The sequence below is a fragment of the Labeo rohita genome, chromosome 19, assembly GCF_022985175.1.
Source record: "Labeo rohita strain BAU-BD-2019 chromosome 19, IGBB_LRoh.1.0, whole genome shotgun sequence".
Classification (NCBI taxonomy): domain Eukaryota; kingdom Metazoa; phylum Chordata; class Actinopteri; order Cypriniformes; family Cyprinidae; genus Labeo; species Labeo rohita.
Genome location: NC_066887.1, coordinates 8,279,666 through 8,306,371, shown reverse-complemented (window position 1 = coordinate 8,306,371; position 26,706 = coordinate 8,279,666). Strand labels below are relative to the sequence as shown.

The 26,706-nt window shown below is 35.2% G+C and overlaps 1 protein-coding gene across 5 annotated transcripts in view; it reads left to right on the top strand.

The window, feature by feature from the left end:
• vars2 (valyl-tRNA synthetase 2, mitochondrial) overlaps positions 1–19,099 on the top strand; it is a 32,146-nt gene extending 13,047 nt beyond the window's left edge. For 3 of the 5 annotated variants that reach the window (XM_051137561.1, XM_051137563.1, XM_051137560.1), the window contains exons 14-30: positions 1,042–1,145; positions 1,365–1,446; positions 2,102–2,178; positions 4,533–4,620; positions 4,767–4,863; positions 5,317–5,387; positions 5,534–5,659; positions 5,852–5,956; positions 8,781–8,849; positions 8,933–9,011; positions 9,115–9,242; positions 14,711–14,863; positions 14,970–15,206; positions 15,304–15,415; positions 16,859–17,049; positions 17,145–17,294; positions 18,852–19,099. In XM_051137561.1, coding sequence (XP_050993518.1) covers positions 1,042–1,145; positions 1,365–1,446; positions 2,102–2,178; positions 4,533–4,620; positions 4,767–4,863; positions 5,317–5,387; positions 5,534–5,659; positions 5,852–5,956; positions 8,781–8,849; positions 8,933–9,011; positions 9,115–9,242; positions 14,711–14,863; positions 14,970–15,206; positions 15,304–15,415; positions 16,859–17,049; positions 17,145–17,294; positions 18,852–18,932 — 1,950 coding nt within the window. In that variant the 3' untranslated portion in view covers positions 18,933–19,099. The remainder of the gene's footprint in view (positions 1–1,041; positions 1,146–1,364; positions 1,447–2,101; positions 2,179–4,532; positions 4,621–4,766; positions 4,864–5,316; positions 5,388–5,533; positions 5,660–5,851; positions 5,957–8,780; positions 8,850–8,932; positions 9,012–9,114; positions 9,243–14,710; positions 14,864–14,969; positions 15,207–15,303; positions 15,416–16,858; positions 17,050–17,144; positions 17,295–18,851) is intronic. The other 2 variants (XM_051137565.1, XM_051137562.1) reach the window with 1 other exon arrangement.
• The last annotated feature ends 7,607 nt before the right edge of the window (positions 19,100–26,706 follow it).

The following is a 26,706-nucleotide window of genomic DNA, read 5'->3' as shown; positions in this document are numbered from 1 at the left end:
ATTGAATGGATTTTTATCTTGTAGCATGGTTATGTCCTCACACTGCTGTCATCAGTAAAAGTGAATTTTGCATCCAATGTCCCTTTCAAAGCCAGTTTAAGAACAATAACTAAAGTATCCATACCCGTATATTATAAAGTTTTGTTTATTATAAGTGCACGCTGCAGTTTGGTTTTCTGTCACTTTAAATTATCAGGTTTTTGAAAGTCAGCTGGATTCTGATTGGCTGAAAAAAAGTTTTTAACGCTCATCAGCTGGAAAAATTCTAGCAATATCTTTCCTCTTTGTTATATCTGTATTGTGGATTTCCATATTCTCATAGAACTGCATTAGAATGATTATTAAAAATGTATATTTATAGCTGTAGTTATAGTTATCGTCTATGGTGTGAACATTGAGCTGTATTATTCACACAAGGAAACCCATTCAGTTTGAGTATCAGGAGGCTCAGAGAGAAACATTTCTCAGTCTTCTAGCATACTGGAAAGACTTTTTTTTCTATATAAAGGTCATAGAAACTGCAAGCATCTAAATGTATACATTGCAGGGGTCAGTGAGGTGTAGGACTGTGAAACTTTACAGAGCATCAGAGGGCTCTGGGATGAACACACTGAAGGTCCGTCTCACTGGAAAGACTTTTCTAAAGGTCGAAGCGTATGTACTGTAGACCTCTAAATATGCATTAGCAGTATGTATTACAGAAGGTCAGAGAGCTGTAAGAATATCTCAACTGCATGAAAATGCAGAGAGTATGAAAGGGCCCAGAGATCAACATATCCACATTCAGCCTCCTAGCACAGTGGGAAGTCTGGTTTAGAAAGCTAAAGAATATATAATATGGTATCCTGTTCAAAATGTGCAACCCTACAAACTCAGCATGTTATCAAAATTCAATATAATATAATATAAAATAAACTGCAAACAGCAATTGAATGATGATGATAGCTCTAGTCTTAAGGTATCTATTTAAGGTATGTAGAACCTCTATATTTAAATGATTGTTTCTATGGATATTCAGCATGTGTCGTTTCTGTCTCCTAGGGTGTAAAGCGATTTGATGCCAGGGAACGAGTGATTACTGCGCTGATGGAGAGGAAGCTGTTCAGAGGAAAGCAGGATCATCCCATGTCATTACCAATTTGCAGGTAAACTGATATAAACTGGTCCACAAGCGGTAAACCGTTCCTCATCCTGTCATGTCGAGAAGACTTACAGACTGCTGAATTTTCAGACTATGTTTCACTACATTTTTGTGTACTCGGGCAGACCATTCCTCTCAAACATTTTTGTCAGGTTCTTTCGACTACAAAATACCAGTAGTCTTTGACCTTTTGTCCTCTCTTGATTTTATTCCTCCCACATAGCCGCTCTGGAGATGTCATTGAACCGTTGCTGAAGAAACAGTGGTTTGTGCGCTGTCAGGAAATGAGCAGAAAAGCAGTTGAAGTGAGTAGCGTGTGGTTGAATCAGATATAAATTGTGCTGATGTGCTAAACCACACAGTATGTAGGACGGATACAACTTTGTCTATGTCTTTTCAACGTCTAATTACAATAAGGCTCATAAATAAATTATATTTATGTATTACTTATAGTTATATCACTCACAATGTTAGTAATTATCAGAAATGTTTCTTGAGCAGCAAATCAGCATATTAGAATGATTTCTGAAGGATCATGTGACACTGAAGACTGGAGTAATGATGCTGAAAATTCAGCTTTGATTCACATGAATAAATTACATTTTAAATATTATTATAATAAAAAACACATTTTAAATTGTAAAAATATTTCACAATAATACAGATTTTACACTATGTTTGATCAAATAAACGCAGCTTAAGAGAGTTCTTTCAAAAACATTAATAAAATTCGAATGGTAGTGCATATCAAACATAAATGCACATTTACAGTAAATGGTTTAATTGACATACTGCTGGTTTTGTTGACATGCATGTGTGTTATTAACTGTATCTGGTTCATCAAGTGCTTTACTGGAAAACAACTGTTACTGGTCAATTATAGTGGACAAACTGTTCAATTATTCTGTTTAATGATTTTGTTAGCTCATGCATTGACATGCATGTAAATGCTCTTTTTAGGCAGTGGAAGAGGGAGATCTACAGATTATTCCTCACTTTTACACAAAAATGTGGAAGAGCTGGCTGTCCAACATCAGGTTAGTCTTGTTATTTTGCTCTATATAGATCTTTTTGTTTATGCAAAGATACTTTTTTTAAATAGTCTATTTGTGATTTAGCATCATGTCAATGTCTGTCTGTTTGTTTGACCAGATAAATGCTTCTGTTAATATTTTTCAGTTACATGTTTGAATAAGATTTAAATGTGACACAAAATTTGACTTTTTTATGTTTAAGTGCTATAATCGCACTTAAAGTCTCCTATGCATCTACCAACCCAGAAAATTTGGGGAAAAAAAACAACCCAGTAACTTTGTTTTGGTAAGCCTTTCTCTGCAAGCTTGTGAAAAAAAAAAAAAAACGAGCCGCTCAGATCTGTTTCATTCCTGTGACGTAGTAAGGGCATCTTAGTATAATATTACCGCCCCTTAATCTGTATGTTTCCACCCACGGCACAAATATTATGTTACTGAGGTCACTTTAACCCGCAGACATGAAAAACAACCTGCGGCAACAGTATGAAAGTAGCCCAAAACTTGCCAACACTGAACCGAGTAGTAGAGAAATGAGCAGCAGCTCTTTTGCATTTAAAGAGACATGCACGAAAACAGCATGTTTCTGCTTCCACTCAAAATGGGCATTTACAAAATGATATAACAAATGATCTGTGGGGTATTTTGAGCTGAAACTTCTAGACACAATTTGGGGACACCTGAGACTTACATTCATGGCCAAAAATATCGGCACCCTTGCAGTTCTATCAGAAAATTGTTCCAATTGCAAATGTTTTGGTATTCACATGCTTATTGTTTTTGTTTGCACTGCAACAACACAGAGAAGAAAAGTCAAAGAAAAGTCAAACTTAATAAAAATTTCACACAGAGCTCAAAAATTTGGACTGAACAAAATTATTGGCACCTTTTTAAAATTGTAAGAAATAATTGCTTTTCAAGCATGTGATGCTCCTGTAATTTGTATTTAGACACATCTGTGGAAAGTAACAGGTGTGGGCAATATAGTAATCACACTTGCAACCAGTTAAAATGGAGAAAAGTTGACTCAACCTTTGTGTTGTGAGTCAAACCGAACATGGAGAAAAGAAAGGAGTGTAAAGAGTTGTCTGGATTTGAGAGAAAAAATTGTGGAAAAACATGGACAATCTCAAGGCTACAAGTCCATCTTCAGACATCTTTATGTTCTTGTGTGCACTGTGCGCAATATCATCAAGAGGTTTACAGCCCATGGCACTGTAGCTAACCTCCCTGGACAGAAGAGCAAAATTCATGAAAAATTACATCAAAGGATTGATTAAATGGTGGATAACAAACCTTGATTAACTTCCAAACAAATTCAAGCTGATCTGCAGACACAGAGTACAACAGTGTCAGCTCAAACTATCCGTCGCCATCTGAATGAAAAGGGATGCTATGGCAGGAGACCCAGGAGGACACAACTGCATAAAAAAGCAAGACTGGAGTTTGCCAAAACTTATGTGACAAAACCACAATCCTTCTGGGAGAATGTACTGTGGACAGATGAGACAAAAGTAGAGCTTTTTTGTTAAGGACATCATGGCACTGTTTCCAGAAAAAGAAATGAGGCCTTCAAAGAAAAGAACACAGTCCCTACAGTCAAACATGGTGGAGGTTCAAAGATGTTTTGGTTTTGCTTTGCTGCTTCTGGCACTGGATGCCTTGACTGTGTGAACAGTATCATGAAATCTGATGATTACCAAAGAATGTTGGGGCGCAACGTAGTGGCCAGTGTCAGAAAGCTGCGTCTCCTCCAGAGGTCATGGGTCTTCCAGCAGGACAATGACCCCAAACACACTTCAAAAAGCACTCAGAAATGGTTACAAACAAAGCGCTGAAGAGTTCTGAAATGGCCAGCAATGAGTCCAGATCTGAATCCCATAGAACACCTGTGGAGAGATCTCAAAACAGCAGTTGGGAGAAGACATCCTTCAAATCTGAATGACCTGGAGCAGTTTGCAAAAGAACAGTGGTCCAAAATTCCAGTAGAGAGGTGTAAGAAACTCATTCATGGTTACAGGAAGCGATTGATTTCAGTTGTTTTTTTCCAGAGGGGGTGCTACCAAATATTAAGTTAAGGGTGCCAATAATTTTGTCCAGTGCATTTTTTTGGGTTCTTTGTGGAATTGTCTCAGATTTGACTTTTCTTCTCTGTTTTTTTTTTTTTTTTTTTGTGTGTGTGTTGTTCCAACATGTGAGTACCAAAACATTTGCAACTGCAACAGTTTTCTGAGAGAAGGATTGCATTTTCTGACACAATTGCAAGGGTGCCAATATTTTTGGCCATGACTGTATATTACATATTGTAAAAAAGAGCATAACAGGTCTCATTTAAGGTCATGTCTGTCTCCATCTTGCAGCGATTGGTGTATTTCCAGACAGCTTTGGTGGGGTCATCAGATACCAGCCTATCGAGTGACACTGCAAAACTCAAAGGACACAGAAGAGGTGTGGCATTATCATAAAATCTGTATCAAAATGCCAAAGATGACCCTTAACGTACCTGCCACAGCATAATGTGTTGATGAATCGAGCCTTGATCGTATTGAGTGAAGTTTGACTAAACTTTGACTTGTTTTTTGCTGTGTCTGGAGCAGGAGCAGTGGGTTTGGGGCAGAAATGCTGCAGAGGCTCGACAACGCGCCGCTGTGAAGTTTGGAGTCAATCCTGATGCCATCACACTCACACAGGGTGATAAATACTCGTAATCTACACTACAGTTCAAATGTATAGGGTTAACAAGTTTTTTTAAAGGGATAATTCACCAAAAAAATTCTAATTACCCCATGATTTACTCACCCTCAAGTCATCCTAGGTGTATATGACTTTTTCTTCTTTCAGACAAATATAATCAGAGGTATATTTAAAAATGTCCTGGCTCTTTTAAGCTTCATAATGGCAGTGAATGGGTGTTGAGATGTTGAAGCCCAAAAAAGTGCATCCATCCATCATAAAAAGTGCTCCACACAGCTTTGGGTGGTTAAAAAGGCCTTCTGAAGTAAATCAATGCATTTGCGGAAAAAAAATCTTAAACATAACATAAACATAAACTGTAATATCTAGTGTCGTACATGCATTCATGAGAGAGTTGGCATAGGCATACCTTTAGCACTGAAATCTGACTTTTTAAAATGTTTGTTTCAGACCCAGACGTGCTTGATACTTGGTTCTCCTCTGGTCTCTTCCCATTCGCAATGCTCGGCTGGCCTCAGCAGGTTCTTCATTTTAAAGTCCATTTTTCTTTCAACATCATGAGCTCATGAAAGAAACTAGACCAAAAAAAAAGGAACAAACAATAAAGAAAGTCTGTGTACTGACATCCTGGAGATGAATGTGCTTTGATCTCCCTCTCTATCCTCAGACAGAAGACTTGAAACAGTTCTACCCCAATTCCATTCTGGAAACAGGAAGTGATCTCATCTTCTTCTGGGTAGCCAGGATGGTGATGCTGGGCAGAGAGTTGACCGGCCAGCTGCCCTTTAAACAGGTTGGGTTGATGGCTTATTGCTGAGCTCATAACTCTAAATGTGGGGTTGGCAGGATTTGAAAATTTATATCGCGATGTGCGTCATATATCAAAAGTATCCGAAATGTCACTGAGAAATGTTACCGTCTGTTTTGTGCAGCTCTGAGTCTTTTATTGCTTTTTCTCTCTCTGCACCGTCACTGTGTCACACAGGTGCTCTTTCACTCTCTGGTGAGAGATAAATACGGGCGGAAGATGAGTAAATCTTTAGGAAACGTCATTGACCCTCTTGATGTCATCTCAGGGGTTTCTTTGGAGGTACAGACACACATACGCACTTTCTGCCTTAAGACCTGCTCCAGCCGAGTACAAAACAAGATACAATGAAACTGATGTTGTTTTGATGTATTTTGAAAAAGATGTTGGGGTGGGGCCAATCAAAGAACTTGTCTTCATTTGTAATAGCTAATAACCCTTAGTTTACACCACAGCAGTGACCATAATTTGCAACTCAATATTGCTAGTCAGTTGCAGGTGGTATTAGTTTCTCATTCTAGAACATTTGATTGGACAAAAATCTGTGTATGCGATGAGTCATCAATATATTTGGTCCATGTTTTAAAGCTAATGGTGGGGACGCACAATGCATATGGACCAATATTAGAGATCATTTTAAATTATTAGTAATTGTTGATAAATGATATTTAATTGTGCATGCTCTGTTTTCACATTTATCTTACCTTTGTGGTCATCTAACACTCACTTAAAGTGAATCTTTAAAAATATTTTTAGAATTTAATTTAATAGAATTTATTAAATACTGTTAAACGTAGTCTTTAAAATCTCTAATATAAATGCAGATATCAGAATTAATATAGATTTTCATATTGTATATAAAGTTGTGATTCATAAATTCACTTTTAGCATTTAAACAAATTCTTTAATTTGTTTATTTAGAAAAAATAGTATAGAATTTTGATATCAGCTTTTTATTTTTGGTCATGAAAATAATTATTGACATAATATATTAGCCAGAATTTTAATATTAATACATCCCTAACTAATACACATGGATTCGAAGTCTCAAAAACGTCCATTTTAAGTTTTTTTTTTTTTTTTTTTTTTTTTTTTACTTTTTTTTTTAAACTTTTTTTAATAATTGGCTACAGATTCTGTGACCAGTGTTGTTGATATTATTAACTAAAGCTATGAAAAATATATATGTTTTTGGTCATTAAATTAATGCTGAAAATTATAAAAATGACAAAATAACATAATAAAATTAGAAAAAACTTTAAAATTAAAATAGAAACTGATAGTATAAAAATAAAATCTAATTCAAAATATTAATAAATACTACATATAAATATACTACATATACATACAAGTATATAAATGCTACTAAAATAACACTGGAATATATTTGGGGAAAAAAATCTTTCTTATACACTTCTGTAGTTTAATACTGTTAAATCTATTTTTTTTTTCATAAAAAAGCAAATCTCAGAATTAATATTTTCATATTGTATATAGTTTGTGATTCTTAATTTCACTTGTAGCATTCTATACAAACTACAAATTATTTTTGTCTTTTTTTTATAGAAAAAAAATATAGAATATTATATATCATATTGTTTATGTGCCATGAAAATAATTATTGACTTCACATATCAGAATTTTAACATTAGTACACTGTTAGCTATTACACATGGATGCAAATCCTTAAAACTCCCATTTTAACAGAGAAATCTTTTCACAGCAAATTGTGATTTAATAATATGCTACAGATTCAGTGTGACCAGTGTTGTTATTGTGACAAGTATTTATAACTAAAACTATTAAAAAAATATATATTTTTTTTAAATAAAATAAAGCTTAAGTAAAATTTTTTAAAAATTGAAATGTTTCTGAAATGAGTTTAAAATAAAGTACTAAAATTACTAACATAAAAAAAAGATAAAAATAGAAACTGATAGTATAAAAATACAATCTAATTCAAAATATTAATAAATATTACACAAGTATATAAATGATAGTAAAAAAAACACTGGAATATATTTGGTGAAAAAAAATAAAATATAATATATATATATATATATATATATATATAATTTTATTATTATTTTTTTTGTATTTTTTAAACACTTGTGTAGTTTCATACAATTAAACAAACATAAGACTTGGCACTAGAGGTTTGATTTTTAATACGACTGTTCAATGTAATTATTAAATTTTTGACATAAATGCAAATATCAGAATTAATAGAATTTTTATTTAGGAAAAAAATAGTATATAATTTTGATAACAGCCATGACAATAATTATTAATTTGACATATCAGCCAGAATTGTAATATTAGTAAATTGCTAACTAATACACATGGACACGAATCCTTAAAATTCACTTTTTAACAGAGAATTTTTTTTTTTTATTATTATTATTATTATTATTATTATTATTATTATTAATTTGCTATAGATTCTGTGTAACCTGTGTTGATATTATTAATTAAAACTACTAAAAATAGTTTTTATTAATTAAAATAAAGCTGAAATGAACATTAAATTTACATATTCAAAAACTTAAACTTAAAAAAATAAATAAAATTCGAAAGTACTGACATATTAAACTAATAGAAATATTTTAAAAAAACTAATAAAAATGACAAAACATAGTTACTAAAATTTTAAAAGTTACTAAAACTTTAAAATTAAAATGGAAACTGATAGTATCTAATTCAAAATATTATTAAATACTACACAAGCATATAATACCACTCGAATATATTTGTATACACTTCTGTGGTTTCATACCATTTGACTAACATTAGAGGTTTGAAAACCTTTTTACTGCATTTATACTCCCATTTTACTCCATTTATAGTTCCTACAAACACTAAATCCTCAGTATATTAATAAAATAAATAATACTGACTTCATGAATATAACAAGACTTTGTACAGCTGGCGATGAACATCTATCAGTTTTTATCCAGGCCTCAGGCCAGAACTGACTCCACTCATTCTGAAAGCACAGCCGATCCATGATAAAATCTTAATATATGAAATGACTAGTCTTCTAATCACCACTTTGTCATTATGACTTTATCTTCTCGTCAGTCACATTCTGGTTTCATCTCTGTAGAGACTTCAAGAGAAAGTCAAAGAAGGAAACTTAGATCCGAGGGAAAGCTTTGTTGCCATGGAAGCACAGGTCAGTACGAGGTTCGCTCTATTCCAGCAATCCAGTCGTTCCCAAACGAGTGAGTTCACCTCATTTCCTGTGTCCTTTCTTAGAAAAAAGATTTCCCTAAAGGGATTCCGGAGTGCGGGACAGACGCTTTGAGGTTTGCACTCTGCTCTTATAAAGCCCAGGGTAAGTCACCCTCATAACAGAGTCTTGTAATCAAACCTTACGATCAGATGTACCCAGAGTGCTTCACTCCCTCTGCTTATGTTTTGTTCAACCCCCATCTCAGGAGAGGATATCAGCCTGTCTGTGTCTCATGTGCTGAACTGTAGACATTTTTGTAATAAGATGTGGCAGACCATGCGCTTCACCCTCGCCACGTTGCATGATGCAAGTGTACCAACATCGTTAGCAGAGGTACGGCAGCCAGTTTCTATTCATTAAATCAATAAAACAGCCAGACAAATGCTGCTTTCCGGTTGGGACAGTGTGAGAGCTGATCTGCATGATGCCGACGTGATTTAATGATCACCCCCGTTCGTTCTGCATCTTGGTTAAAATGAAGTACCTACTTTATCTTGTGCTGCATTTTGTCTTGCATTGGCACAGTGCTGTTTCATGGTCGCTCTTCTCCTTTCGTTCGGTTTAATGAGACTAATTCATAAAGGAAGGAGAAAAGTGCCATTGCAAATGACTTGTAGGAGCAAATGTCAGAAAATCAATTTGAAGGGTGAAATCTTAGTTCCTCACTCAGATTGTTCCCATCAGTTGATAACTGTGTTTGCTTTCTTAGTTTCATAGTGTGTTACAAAATCTGCTGGCAATCAAATAGATTAAACGCAATTAATCGCATCCAAAAGAAAAGTTTGTGTTTACATAATATATGTGACCCTGGACCACAAAACCAGTCTTAGATAGCATGGGTATATCTGTAGCAATAGCCAAAAATATACTGACCAAAATGATAAATGCAACACTTTTGTTTTTGCCTCCATTTTTCATGAGCTGAACTCAAAGATATAAGACTTTTTCTATGTACACAAAAGGCCTATTTCTCTCAAAAATACATGCTGCACATGTTGTGATGGTCGTGGATGAATGGCACAACAATGGGCCTCAGGATCTCATCACGGTATCTCTGTGCATTCAAAATGCCATCAATAAAATGCACCTGTAATTGTTGTCCATAACATACGCCTGCCCATACCATAACCCCACCGCCACCATGGGCCACTCGATCCACAACGCTGACATCAGCAAACCGCTCACCCACACGACGCCATACGCGCTGTCTGCCATCTGCCCTGTACAGTGAAAACCGGGATTCATCCGTGAAGAGAACACCTCTCTAAAGTGCCAGATGCCATCGAATGTGAGCATTTGCCCACTCAAGTCAGTTATGACGACAAACTGCAGTCAGGTTGAGACCCCGATGAGGACAACGAGCATGGAGATGAGCTTCCCTGAGACGGTTTCTGACAGTTTGTGCAGAAATTCTTTGGTTATGCAAACCGATTGTTGCAGCAGCTGTCCAGGTGTCTGGTCTCAGATGATCTTGGAGGTGAAGATGCTGGATGTGGAGGTCCTGGGCTGGTGTGGTTACACACGTTCTGCGGTTGTGAGGCCGGTTGGATGTACTGCCAAACCTTTGGAGACGGCTTATAGTAGAGAAATGAACATTCAATTCACAGGCAACAGCTCTGGTGGACATTCCTGCAGTCAGCATGCCAATTGCACGCTCCCTCAAAACTTCTGTGGCATTGTGCTGTGTGATAAAACTGCACATTTTAGAGTCGCCTTTTATTGTAGCCAGCCTAAGGCACACCTGTGCAATAATCATGCTGTCCAATCAGCATCTTGATATGCCACAGCTGTGAGATGGATGGGTTATCTCAGCAAAGGAGACGTGCTCACTAACACAGATTTAGACAGATTTGTGAACAATATTTGAGAGAAATAGGCCTTTTGTGTACATAGAAAAAGTCTTAGATCTTTGAATTCAGCTCATGAAAAATGGGGGCAAAAACAAAAATGTTGGCATTTATAATTTTGGTCAGTTGTATGGGTCAAAATTATTGATTTTTCTTTTATGCCAAAAATTATTAAGATATTAAGTAAAGATCATGTTCCATTAAAATATTTTCTACATTTCCTACCATAAATATATCAAAATGTAATTTTTGATTAGTAATATGCATTGCTGAAAACTTCATTTGGACAACATTAAAGGCAAAACTATATATATAATATATAGTTTGTTTGTTTTTTTGCACCCCAGATTTCTGATTTTAAATAGTTGTATCTCAGTAAAATATTGTCCTATAAATATATACATGCATGTAAATATTTTTTTCATATGTACATGTATGTATATGTATTTTATACATATAAACAGTACACACACATATTTTGTGTAAACACACTTTTATTTATTTCAAGAAATTTAACAATTTTCAACACTGTCGTATAAAAGTTTTAGATCAGAAAGATTATTTTTTAGAGAAATTAATACTGTTTTCAGCAAAGGCACATTAAATTGGTCAAGAGTGACAGACATTTTTATAAAATTTTATAAAACTTTTCTATTTCAAATAAATGCTGTTCTTTTAAACTTTCTGTTCATCAAAGACTCCTAAAAAGTGTATTATGCTTACCAAACACACTGATAATGTGTTTCTTGAGCAGCAAATCAGAATATTAGAATGATTTCTGAAAGATCATGTGACACTGAAGACAGGAGTAATGGTGCTGAAAATACAGCTTTGCATCACAGAATATATAGAGAATATTACATTTTAAAATATAATACAAATAGAAAACAGTTATTTTAAATTGTAATAATATTTTACAATATTTACTGTTTTTACTATATTTTTAATCAAATAGATGCAGCATTGGTGAGCCGGTCACAAAATTTTAAACAGTATCATAAATTCATTCAGATGTGATCAAATGTTAAGACCGAAACTGTAAAATAGCCATTAGCCACATTGCCATCTAAATATAAGCATTGAAAAACTCTTTACAGGGGAACTAATATTGATTTTAAGAGCTGAGTTGCCAGAGCTGTGTAAGAAAACTAGCCCTGTGACCAATCAAAGCCCCAAATATCAGTCCAAATATCAAAATATGGCTCTCGCTCACACTTGAAATACTTAGTTCTTTGTTATGCATTATACACACTTTCAACTTGAAAAATCACTGTATAGTAGTAACCCTGAGTCCCATTTCATGAAGAAACTCACAGAGGCTCAAAAGCTTCCTAACAGTTCACAAAAATCTCATTGGAAGAATTTAAAACGGGAAACGGGTTTCAATACAATAATTTCATTCAGATATGATTCATGCATTATATCATACCTTAAACCTGTATGAAAAACGTTGGCCTACGACAACAGTTTAAAAGTAGCCCAGTTCAGCAGTTAAAACTGGAGACTTGGCAGCCCTGCTCAGAACAGGTGTTTGATGGAAGCCTTGTGCATAATTATGAGAAGTTGGTGTACCATTAGAATGATTTTGAAACTGACATTTCAAGGTGAAAACCTTACAGTTGCTTTAAAGGCACAATATGTAATTGTTTTGATGAAAATATCCAAAAACCACTAGAACAGTGTTGTATATTTTGCTGACTTGTGTACATACATTATCCCCAATGTTTAAATCCAGAGAAATTAGCATTTTTAACTAGTGTAATGGATCATGTGATTGACGTCATACACCCTCGGTTTTCCAGTTTTATTTTGTAGAAATCATGGAAACCCCAAAGATGCTTTAATATCTTATGCATTTTATTAGACAGGTGATAAAAGCATTATAACAAAACTTTTTAACACACTCAAATGTATCTAGTATGATAAAACAGTTTGGCTTTTTTTTACATACATATGACCAGAAAGAATAGAAGCGCTCGACTGCGGCATAATAAAAGCTCCGCTGCTTTCGAGCCATGAATCACACTCCTCCCTCATTAGCAATCGCTCCAGTGTCCTCGTTTTGCTTCCACGACTTTTAGTCGCACCATGCTTCATATTACAGTGACCTTACTAAGTCTTTAAAGGATAAGTCAACTTCCAGAACAAAAATTGACAGATAATGTACTCACCCCTCGTCATCTAACATGTTCATGTCTTTCTTTCTTCAGCTGTAAAGAAATTATGTTTTTTGAGGGAAACATTTCAGGATTTTTCTTCATATAATGGACTGATATGGTGTCCTGATTTTGAACTTTTAAAATGCAGTTTAAGTGTGGCTTCAAACGATCCCAAATGCGGTTGTAAACGATCCCAGCCGAGGAAGAAGGGTCTTACCTAGAGAAACGATCAGTTATTTTCAGAAAAATAATACAATTTATATACTTTTTAATGTCAAACGCTCATCTTGTCTTCCTCTGCCTGAACTGTTTTTGTTCCGGTTCATGAGTATGTCGAAAAACTCCCATCTCATGTTCTCCCTCAACTTCAAAATCGTCCTATGTCGCTATTTTCTTTGCATGTTCACATCGCAAAGACTGGGTTGGTACTTCTGCAGTGATGTAGGATGATTTTGATATGATTTTTGAAGTTGAGGGAGAAAATACGATTGGAGTTTTTTGACATACCCTAACTGTCACCATATCAGTCCATTATATGGAGAAAAATACTGAAATGTTTCCCTTAAAAAACATAATTTCTTTACGGCTGAAGAAAGAAAGACATGAACATCTTGGATGACAAGGGGGTGAGTACATTATCTTTACATTTTTGTTCTGGGAGTGGACTTCTCCTTTAATACATTAGCTCATCCACGAACATGATTTCTGCCTGAGTCCCGACGGATTGCATCGGCTTGCATGTGATGCATAATTCCACACTCAATTACAGCATCATCAAACTCCGCCTTTGTTTTTTTGTTAGTTTTGAATATGCGCCCTCTAGTGGCAGAAACTTACATATCGTGCCTTTAAAGGGCACCCATTATGCCCCTTTTTACAATATGTAATGTAAGTCTCACATGTCCCCAGAATGTGTCTGTGAAGGTTCAGCTCAAAATACCTCACAATTAGTTTATTATTTCATTTTGAAAATGCTAATTTTGAGTGGAAGCAAAAACACGTTGTTTAGCTGCATGTCTCTTTAAATGCAAATGAGCTGCTGCTCCCCACCCCCTTTTCCAGAATAGGGCTGTGCCTTCACAGCTCCAACCTCAGATACTCTTGAAAAAACATCTGTTTGGATTTATTATCATATCCATCGCACTGAAATCGAGTGTTTTAAACCATATTAGTTTAAACTTCCGATATAGAGTTTTCTGAGCGCACACATCCGAAGCACCCGCACAGAAAGCGGCTGTCGCGCAGCATGTGAGTACTAAACTAAGTTCTCTTTCATGTCTTATTGTGCTTAAACTGTCAAATACACGTAAGCTTATGTTAAAAACACAAAACAAATATGTCCGTGAAGATGGAAAAGAAATAGCATGTTTATGTTCAATCTGCGTGGCAGCAGCGTAATATACAGTAAATTCAAATCAACAAATCCATTGCTCTCTTGTCTCCTCTGAGGCTGGGACTCCTAAATAGTGTTGTGTGCTCATCTGCACAGCCAACGACAGAACAATTAGCATGCTATGCTCAAACTTTTGCCATGGCGTTAGAACTGGCATGTGGGTGGAAACGTGCAAATTAAGAGGCGGTAATATTATAATAAAATCCCTTTTCTACGTCTAAGTGACTCGTTTTTTCACATTCTGCATTCTTGCAGAGAAAAGCTTATTAAAACAAAGTTACTGGGTTGTCCTTTTTCACATTTTCTGTGTTTGTAGATGCACCGGGGACCTGTTTATAACACGGAAGAAGTCTTATTTTTATGATATGTCACTTTTAATGTATTTCTCGCTTTGTCTCTCAGACCCATCCTCTATCCAGCATGGACAGGTGGATCTGTTCGCGTCTGTACAGCACGGTTCAGCAGTGTGAGAGGGGTTTTGAGAGCTACGAGCTCCACACTGTCACATCTGCACTGCACTCTTTTTGGCTCCACAGTCTGTGTGACGTCTACCTGGTGAGTATGATCTGCACTGCAGTGCTGTCATGATACTGATGGATCTTCCAGTCACTGACTGATGAGTTTCCTCCCTGAACTGTCTTTTTCTGTTCCTCTTCTTCAGGAAAGTATCAAGCCTGTGTTAAAAGGTGAAGGCTCTGAAAGTGAGGAACAGAGAGTTCGAGAAAGGCAGGTGGCCGTGTCTGTGTTGTATCACAGCGTGTCCATCTCTCTTGCGCTCCTCTCGCCCTTTATGCCGTTCCTCACGGAGGAGCTGTGGCAGAGACTCCTGCCTTACGCTGACTCTGACGGGACCTCCAGCAGCCTGTGTGTGCAGCCCTACCCGAAGACTTCACAGCTGGTCAGAAACAAAAGCAGCACACGCAGACACCATCTGATAATATGCAACTCTATTTTCAACATAAAACAACTCTTTTTAATCTCCTCCTTTACTTTAGAAGCACTGGTGTTTTCCTAAGGAGGAGGCCGACTTCTCTTTGGTACAGGAAGTGGTCAGAGTGGCGAGGTTACTGAGGGCCCAGTGCCAGCTGACGAAGGAAAGACCTGACTGTGAGAGAACCTCATGTTTTTGTTGACTTAGCGCTAATGTTTTGGTTATTAGCTGTGTTTGCAAAAGCAAGTATCACTACTACAATAGCTTATACTTTGCAGTGTTTAAGCATTATTTATATATTTTTATAGTATTTGTTAATATTTTGAATTGGCTTTTATAATTATATATTTTCAGACAGGGTAACATTTTTGTTAAAATAAATAAATAAATAAAAATTTATTTAGTTAAAAATTATGTACTAAAATAACAAAAACAAAAATATTAAATTAATAAAAAATAATGAAATTATTATAAATTATAGTTAAAGTAATAAAATTAAATTTATATATATATATAAGCAAACAAACAAAAAAATCATTTAGTTTAACATGGTGTACTAAAATGACTAAAATAAGTAAATACTAAAATAAATACTAAAAAAGGAAAATATCAAATTAATAAAACATAATTTAAATATAAAAATTATAGTTGATAAATGTAATTATTCAAACTAATAAAACTAACGAATTAAACAATAAATTAATAAAAAATTATATAGACTAATAAAAAGGCTATTAAAAATGACAACACAACAATATTATGAAAACGTTACCTAAAAACAAAATTTTTGTTACTTAGAATATATGTAAAAATAAATATAAAAAACAAACAAATCAATAAGTTAAAAATAAATACATTTTCATTTAGTTTCCCATGATGTACTAAAATAACAAAAAAGAAAATATAAAATTTATAAAAAATAATTTTATTATTAAAAATTATAGTTAATAAAATTATTCAAACTAAAAAACTAGTTTAAACTAATAAAAATGACAACAGGCAACAAAATTATAAAAACATTACCTAAAATGAAAATTAAAAACATCCTTAATAAAACTAAAAACAGATTACATTTTAATACAAGTTTTAGTAATTTTAGTAACATGCTTTTGACTTTTTTTTTCTGTTCAGCTAATTTATTTATATTTCAGTGTTATTTTTAGCAATTTTCTTATATTATTATAATTATTATTGTATATATAATTTAAAATGCAAGCGTTTTTATTGAATATTTATATATTAGTTTATTTCAGCTTTATTTCAATTAACGAAAACCACTATTTATAGTTTTAACACTGATACTTGTAATTTGGAGTATTGTTTCGCAAAATTTTTAAACAAATAGTATTTCAATCTTTATACTTAAATTTAAACTCAAAGTGTTATTTGCTGTTTCCTTCATAATAAAAAGTAAAATTTAAAGTAAAAATTCGAAATTTTTACTGACCTGAGCTACCTAGCCCTAACAACTTCACAGAAGTTACTACCTTAGCAATCACACAAAAAACTCTGGCAGCCAATGCTTTCTTTTGGTGCAGTTATTACAGTAGCATATGTAATGTATGTATATAGTAGAAGAAATCTTTCATCGTGTGAAGTGTAATTGTTCTGTGTTTTAGTGTGGGCGGTGTGTGCACCGCATCAGGCTGAGACTCTCCTGCACTTCAGATCGGCTATCTGCACACTGGGCCGCATCTCAGCGCTTCATCTACACTGTCCGGAGGGAGGTTTCACCGACTCTCCTCCTCCACCTAAGGCTAGTGCTGTAGGGGTGGTGGATCACTCTATCTGCTTACATCTCAGCATTCAGGTAATGCAGAGTACGATTCTCCTTTCTAAAGTAACGACGCGTCTATATATATAGACTGCTGATGGCTCTTTCTCTCTCTCATCCTCAACCTTCAGAATGGTGTTAATGCTGACAAGCAGAGAGCTCTCCTCTCTCAGCGGAGAGAAAAACTGGCCTCCAAACTCAAACAAGCCCTCGCTCGCACACAGACGCCCAGCTATGCAGAAAAAGTACCTGATAAAGTCAGACAAGACACAGAGAATAAGGTGAGTACAGAGGAGAATAAGCACATGTACTTCACTGAAACTGTACATATCGTCTTTCACACAAAATTAAATAATATTCGATTGGAAATATATTTTGCAACAAGAAAATGGAGTCTGTTTTTAGAATTTGTGACACTATTTCATCCCCCAAATTATACATACATACACATCACAGTTAACATAAATATGTAAAGAAAGTTTTATATATATTAGGGGTGTAACAGTACACAGATGTCACGGTTCGATACGATTTCAGTACAATAGGAAAAAAACAACAGATCTACTATGCTTGCTATGCTAAGTTTCTTTTCATTGTTTTGAACAGACAGTAGTTCAAATTACACTTTTTTTCCACCTAGATGTGATATAATCTGCAGTACGTATACATACAAGGAATAAATACTTGAAATATATTTGATTTAGTATAAATAGATAAACAAGGGGAAAAAAACAGTGCGACACATAGCTTGTATATGCAGAGTTTTAGTTCATTTTTGTGACAGAAAGGAAACTCAAATGGCAGAAAGTGACGTTTTATTTGTTTTCTTTAATTTTCAAAAGACCTTTTACAGTGATGCATTATTAATAAGACACTGTTATTTATTGTTTTAAGTTGATTTTGCTGGTATAATTAAACAGTTAAAGTAATTGCGCCAACGCACACACACACAAAACATATCAGTTCCAGGCTTCTAGCATAGCAAATTTGACAGCGCAGTTGGTACTTTATCAAAATAAAATACAGTGAACCAAACATCAGTGTGCCCGCATTGTTTCATTGGAACATGACTGAAGTCAAAAGCCTGTAATTTACATACTAAATAATGGTTAGCAATGCTGGAACTCATATATTTTGTGTGTGTGTGCGCACCGGCGCGATCACTTCAGCTGTTTCCTTATACCAGCAGAATCAAATTAAAACACTCCATTTATTGTCTTATTAATAATGCAAAACTGTAAAAGGTCAACTTATATTTGTGTACACTCACAATGAAAACAAAACATTATGATTTTGTAAAATAAAGAAAACAAATAGGATGTCGCTTTCTGCCATTTGATTTTCCTTTCTGTGAACAAATCAAGCTTGTTACAAAAATGAACTGAACCGAGGTACGTACCGAACCGTGACATCTGTGTACCGTTACACAAATATATATATATATATATATATATAATGTAAAATTTAACCTGGGCCTTTTTTTCTTACCTTCCTATCCATGAGGAAGAAATATGAAAAACTAGATTTACATACTAGCTAGTCTCCCATATTTCCATGTTGCTCAAAATTCATGAAGCGTACTTGCATGCCTCATTGCACAGTGTTTTCATATGCTGTTGTAATTCCATTTTCAGTATAAAACCTCATTATTTATTTTGTGTTATTAAAGTTCAGCTGGAGATTATCCACATGTATTTATGTGGATTGAATGTTTATGCATGAACTGCATATTCTTCATTCGGTATATGCTGTGAGAAAGCTTCATTCTTGTCAATAGAGTGATATATTTCAGCAGCTGAAAGAGCTTGCATACATTTATTGTGTTCTGAAATAACCAGATTGCAGCTATGGAGCAGGAGCTGAAGAATATCGAGGACCAACTTTTGGCTTTGGAAGATACAAGGAAAGAAACATTTTAAAATATTAAATTCAACCAATAACCAATGGGAAAGAATAGTTTGTTTTTGTAAATCTGTATTGTTTCTGTAAAACAGACAATGAGACACTAGTTTATTGAAGATGAAAAAAGGCTGGTGCATATTTATGAAGTTAGTTTGGATGTAACACATGTAAAATAAATTATTTATCAAATGATAACACATCTGGTGAATTATTTTCTTTCTTCATTTCCTTTAGTGTTCATTGTTTGCATCATATAAAATACTGGGAAATAAATATAATCACATTCAAAAGAGGCAGTTTAGAATTAATTTTAAAATTTGCTGCTGTTTTGTAAATAAACACTTTAGATCTCATCTATACGCTTCATTAATCATACAAGGGTTGGACACAACATAATGTGAACACCCATGGGGGTTAATGTCATTTGTGTTGGCTACAGTGGATAAAACAGACGATTATCTTTTTTTATTCTCTATCCAACTTATTTTTCAACACGAAGTAGGCCGTTTTCTGTGAAGGTGTGACACTTCTGGTTTATTAGCCACTGTAGCAAAACAATGAGAAGAATAACAAAGTTCAGTAAAGGGTAAAACTGTTTTGCACTAAACCAGTGTTTACAATTAATATAATACATTTAAATAATATTGTAAGACACACCAGTTTGCTCTATCAAGCAGCAAGAGGAGCTGTTTTGTACAGCTAAAAATACCTGGAATCGAATGACACCAGAAGCCAGACCCATAAATTTACAAATGGCTTGCACGCATTTTTATGCAACTGTGGCCGGAAACTAACAGTGAAAGTAAATGTTCTATATTTTAGATTGTGTTTTAGTAACGTCTACACCTACCCCAACCCTAAACCTACCCCTTACAATAATGCAAAAACATTAATTGTTGTACGGTGTGACAAAAATGACACTATATTGATGTGCACATGTTCAATAGCCACTATCTAGCCTTAAAGGAGAAGTTCCCTCCATAACAAAAATGTGCAGATACTTACCCCCTTGTCATCCAAGATGTTCATGTCTTTCTTTCTTCAGTCGTAAAGAAGTTATGTTTTTTGAAAAAAACATTTCAGGAATTATCTCCATATAGTGGACTTCTATGGTGCCCATGAGTTTGAACGTCCAAAATGCAGTTTAAATGCAGCTTCAGAGGGCTCTAAATGATCCCCGCTGGAAAATTTTCTAAAAATATACAAATTTATATACTTTTTAACCTCAAATGCTTGTCTTGTCTAGCTCTGCCATGCACATGCATACTGTGTGTAGTCCGGGTTAATATGTTTAGGGTATGTTGAAAAACTCCCATCTCATTTTCTCGTCAAACTACAAAATCAACCTATATCGCTGCAGAAGTACCGACCCAGTGTTTACAAAGTGAACATGCAAAGAAAGTCAAACCCCCTTTAAAAAAAATGTAAAACAGCGATGTAGGGCGATTTTAAAGTTGGAGGAGAAAATGAGATGGGAGTTTTTCGACATACCCTAACTGTATTGACCCGGATTACACACAGTACACATGCGCATCGCAGAGCTAGACAAGATGAGCATTTGAGGTTAAAAAGTATGTAACTTTTATGTTTTAAAAAAAAAAAAAAAAAAGACGGATTATTTTGCTAGATAAGACCCTTCTTCCTCGGCTGGGAACGTTTAAAGGCCTTTGAAGCTGCATTGAAACTGCATTTTGGACGTTAAAACTCAGGGGCACCATAGAAGTCCACTACATGGAGATAATTCCTGAAATGTTTTCTTCAAAAAACATAATTTCTTAGAAAGAAAGGCATGAATATTTTGGATGACCACAGGGTGAGTACATTATCTCTAAATTTTTGTTCTGGAAGTGAACTTCTCCTTTAACCGCTCTTATGGGTAGTAATGGGGAAAAAAAAAACCTTTGGAAGCTTCAAATCAACTGAACCAATTGACCCTTCGCAAACAGCTTGATTGACAGGTGATCTGACCAATCATAACACAGAATCAGTGTTGCCAAGTCCGCGGTTTTCCTGCGGAATTGGGATACTTGTACACTGTTGCCTCAGGTCTTTTTTTTAAGTCTGTGGGTTGAAGCAACTGCAATAATACAGTATTTAGCCCCTGAAATGTGAATGTACCAGGGGAACCCTGACAAAAAATGTGTATTTTATCACCCGGAATGCGATTCTTAACAGGAGACCCCCCTAGAAAGTGATTGAGCTAGTTTTGGGCTAATTTTGAGTAGCAATTGGGCAGGTTTTGTTATGAAAACCTGGCAACCCTGCACATAATCCGCCAGACAAACCTGACAAACAGCTTAGACATGAGAGTAGATTAACTTAAATGGACTTCAATTTGAAAAAGTCTGAGTACTGACATCTTTCCACGATTGACATAAATTACGCTCTGATGTTCATTCATGTTTTAATCGTGCTTTAAGTAAAGATTGGTTCATTGTGTCATTGATCTAATAATACAATACAGCGTGACTTTAATCTGTCACAACACATTAAAGAGCCACAAAACTGTATTTGAAGAGTTCAGATGCAAAACCAGCTAAATCCATCTGACGTCTTTCTTTGAAAAATGCATTTTTATCCGGCTCAGATGTATAGGTTTCTATGTAAGTACCGGTACTTCTGATTGGGCTGAGGCTTGTATTTTAGCGAGTTTGAAGAAAAAGTATTTGGTGTACGTATAATATGTGTTGAGAGCATTCACTCAGTATCATTATCTCATTTTTGACCGAGATGGCTTTTAGCTGGTTTTGCATCTGAACTCTTCATTTGTTGTTTGAATTTCTTTAAAAAATGACAACAGTTTAAAGCTGAGACCTTGTTTCATACCAGAAGTAACCTGCTGGTCAAAAATGTGTACATGAAACAAATAACTCAGGCTAAAACATGCATAAAAACATCTTTTAAAATCCAATTGCAAATGTTTTTTTTTTTTTTTTTTTAAGTATAATACATTAAATGCAATAATAAAATACCATTATAGATGATATCTGTATCTGTATAATATGTTTTTTTTTTTTTTTTTTAATATTTCATATACGGAGAGCTTGTATAGAGGCCAGTAAGAGACTATTAACTACTTTGCATACTTTTCATTACACAATTGTGACAACACGCAGGCAGAGTAGGTTACTTTTGGTATGAAAGTCTCACCTTTTAAATGTTGTCATTTTTTAAGCAATTCAAACAATAAAAAACGTTTTGTAGTTGTGACAGAACGCTGTAGGGCCTCAGTTCAAGCAGCCTGTGAACTGAGCATCTCATCTTCTTTACTAGTTATAGCACAAAATAAACATGAATTGATCTTTTTTTCAACGTCAATACACACATTTTTCTAGTTCAAGTCCACTGACATAAATCTAGAATATTTTTCCTGCCTGGATTGTTTGTTGGACAAAATGGGAGATTCTGCATTAGAATTGGTCGGATCACCTGTCAATCAATCTCTTTGCAAATTTCAGTTGTTTGGTGCTTTAAGAACTACGGTCTTTACGATTATGACTGCGGACGCAAAGCAAGACTTTATCAGTGAAGAAGAATAGTGGGCAAAAACTTAAAGTGGATAAGGGCTGTCCATCACTAAGAAGGATTGAGTCCTAACAACACAGAACTACTGCAACAAAATGACAGCAAACCTCAGTATTCACCTTGAATACACTGTTTCTGACTGCAGAGAACTTCACAAAGCCAACACCCATGAAAGAGCTGCAACTACTAAAACTTTAATCACAGACTCCAATACTAAAACACACACACAAAAAGATGGTGGCATGATCATAAAACCTGGACAGATGGAGCATCACAATGAACTTTTAACACCTGCCTGGGCAAACAAATCACATGACTTGAATATTGAATATGAGAGAAGAGTGAGAAACAGACTGGCAACTGGCAGATGCTCTGACAGATGACATTTAACTGAAGACTATTAAAGGAAAATGGTGGTAAAACACCTTAGTATAAAAGATGTATCACATTACTGTTCACATTATTGGGATACTGATTTTTGTAGTTTGGGTAGATCATTGTTTATTGCAGTCCTAATGTTGCTACATTTTAAAAAAATTATACTATTTCAAATGATGCATTTATAAAAGCACATATCAAAACAGCACACTTCCATGTGTATACTGTAGATGTCCTCATTGTTGATTGTGTCATGTTCAGTCTCAGCAGGGAGCTCTTTATCTTCATTCATATCTTCCCCATCATCTAGGTCATACTTTGTGTTGTCCTCAATTTCATGATTCCCTCTAATCTGCCATGTTTGTTTCACTGGAGTTTGTTTCATTGATGATACAAATGATCAAAGGGCTTTTGAACTATAAACTGGTTAAGCTAAAATATGAACAAGACCCGAGAGAGTCACGTTGATAACTTAAAGGGAACCCCGGGTATTAAGATTTGCATGGCTTAATGTAATGTAAATTATGTCTCTTACTGAAATATGTATGGAAAACCCATAAATAACTTATGTTATTTAAAAAATCCCCATCGTTTTGGACTATGGGAGATGCCATTATTTTGATGACATGAAATGGTTGCACTCAATAAGCTACTGGCACTACCTGTTGCTATTTTTACCACAACACAACTCTAAAAATACTGATACAATGACCACATTGTGCAGCTTTTAGTTGTAATTTTCAGTCGAAGGGCAACAAGAGAAGAGACGTAAGTACTTACTGCTTTCCTAGAGATAAGAGGAGAAGGGAACGGGAAGATTCCTGTGGATGAATAAAACTACCGAAAGACTTCCGTCTTTGTTTTCTGCTTTAGCCCTGATTGCTTTGAGGCTTTTAGTTGACCACAGCTACTGAAAGAGCTTACAAACGGCAGAGACAAGAAACGCTAGATGCCATCCTGGCAGGATGTAAACATGTTGATGCTTGTCATGACGCCGCAGACAGTTTCTCAGCGTGGATTTCATTCAATATCTGGGGGCGTTTAGGCTCCTTGTGGGAAAAATTGATGGTACAGCATTTGGTTTAAGCCTACACCTATATCCATCGCCACATGCAAGTTCTTTCAGAGGTGAAATCAGGTAAAGTGGGCCGTTTAAGCTTGATTGTATTGTGCTCAAAAGGTCAACGGTTTCAGAGTATAACAATGGTTCTTAATTAAAGGGACATTATTTCTCTAAAGAATAAAATAGTGGTGAAAGGTAGAAAACCCTTTGACATAAGATTTTTATTTGCTGTTGTATAAGTTGTAAGGTTGCTCAGTAAATTTAAACAAACATAACTGTGAGTTCCTGTTTTAATTGATACTACCATTAACAGGGAATAAAATGCAATGAATATATTATTTTTTCTTGTAAGGTGATTAAAGGGGTCACTGGATGCAACGTTCACTTTTACATGTTGTTTGAACATTAATGTGTGTTGGCAGTGTATGTACACATCTACCCTGAAATGATACAATTCCATGCAGTGGTTTTTAATTAATCTGTAAAAATAATATTCCCTTTTTCTTGGCATCACACTGACAGAGGCCGCTCCCATGATGGTTGATTGACATGAGGGTCTTACCTCAGATCAGCTGTAACAGTCCGACCTCCTTTGTTTGGATGCTGGAGCAGGGATGTAAGTTAGACAATTGAGCGATTGAGGTGTTGTGTTACTGGATGTAATGATGAACATAGTGGTCGTCATTTACTCCCGACATCTGAGCCGCAGAAGATGCAGTGGATTACTTTGTTTGTGAAGGGAATGCTTTCCCGATCTACATAAATGCGTCTATGTTCGCGCAAATCATTCATGATCCAGCTTCACCTACAGAAGAAGTGAATATAAGGCTTTTTTTATTAATCTCTGCAATCACCTTTCCTAATAACATGCTAGTTAGCAAATTTCGCGGCTAAACGTGCCAAATGCGGCTAAAGTAAACAATCTCTCAGAGCACAGCTTGTCACTCCACAGAGAGAAGAGAGGGGCGGGGCGAGCAGAGCTCATTTGCATTTAAAAGAACAACCCCTCAGAATGGGATGATTTTTGCAGACCTCATTTTGACAAGATAAAAAGGTTGTTGTTTCACACTTCCATTGAGAATTTTTAACCAAAGCATATTATAGACTTTTCATTAAGACCCTAAAGAATCATATCAACTTGGGCATCCGATGACCCCTTTAAATATTGCTGGCCCACTTTGGCTGAATGTGTTAGGATTGAGGTAAAGTGGGCCGACTTTTAACCTTCAGTAATTATACCCAAATTCATTAAATACATTGACATTCACTGGTTATTTTATAGTAGACATGTATAATTTACTTATTTAGAAAACAGAAATGAGACTGCAGTCAGGAAACTGAAATCAGAGTGTCTGTGGAGTGAAGAAAGAATAAGAGGAGAAACATACAGATGTAGAATATAAAACTTTAAAATATGGACACAACTAAAATTAAAGCTGCAAGCAGCGTTGAAAGGGCCAGCGCACCTGGGCTCACAGCCACCTGGTGGCTTTAGGCAAACAGCGAACAGTGAACAATAAGCATTTAAAGTGGTAAATATAAGAAGGATATATAGGATGTCCAAGTCATTTATATGTGCCAAACGTTCTGCTACCAGCTGGTGGCACTATAAATATAACTGAATATTGGCATGTAGATGTGTTCAAGCCAGGACTTTAATCAAACATATGTAGTTTGGTGCAGATTGACCATTGTGTGTTCGAGTTAGTGTAAAACATGATATATCATGTTGCCCACAGGTGGCACTATGATTATAACTGAATATTGGCGTTCAGATGTGTTCAGGCCAGGACTCTTATTAAACGTGAAGTTTGGGGCAGGTCAGACATTGTATGGCTGAGTTATCACAACCTCCTTTTCCATGACAAAACATCAAAATTTGTCAGGCCGCCATGGACACGCCCTTTAATGAAAACTCAAGATCTTCACAGTTTAACATCACAAAGGCCTTTAGATTACACTGACCAAATTTGGTGTTGATCTGTGGAAATCTCTAGGAGGAGTTTGTTTAAATACAACGCCTGGAAATGGCAAAAATGGCACAAAACTTGCAGAGAAAATTCAAAATTTTGAAGGTGGTGCTATTGAGCCATTTTGCCACACCCACTTCTGAAACCCATATCAGATGTCAATTTTCACCACTCTTGGCATGTGTGCAAAGTTTCATGAGTTTTCAAGCATGTTTAGGCCCTCACAAATGCGATTCATTTTGGAGAAGAAGAAGAAACTGAGCAATTCCAAAAGAGTCCTCACACCATCGGTGCTCGGGCCCTAAATAGTTTATACTCTAAAGTGTTTAGAGATCATAGACAGAAAACATTTTTAAATACGGTTACCATTTTAAACATTCGTCTTATTATTTTTTGCCTATTTGTTGTTGCTTTTGTTATTGTCACATCTTCAATGTTCTGATTTCTGAATATTCTGATATTCAGATTTTTGAAATTTTTAAAATGCTGAAATTAAAACTGGAGTACGTGTCATTGAAATATTTACTGGTGTGTATCTTGCAAATAACACTTTATATGCACTCTGTTTAAATTGATATATTATAGCTGCATCTTAAAGTTAACAAAAGCAATAAAGAAAAAAAAAAACATCTAGGTATCTAAATTACACATTTTACAAAAAAAAGGCCCACTTTAACTAAGTTCACCCCTAGCTGTGGTCATCTTATCAGAATTTTATTTTCCGAGTTGTGTTGCACTAAAAATAGCAACAGGTAGGGCCAGTAGCTCACAGAGTGCAACCATTTGACGTCATCGAAATAATGGCGCCCCCCCTTAATGCAAATTATGTATAAAACGATGTGGATTTTTTAAATA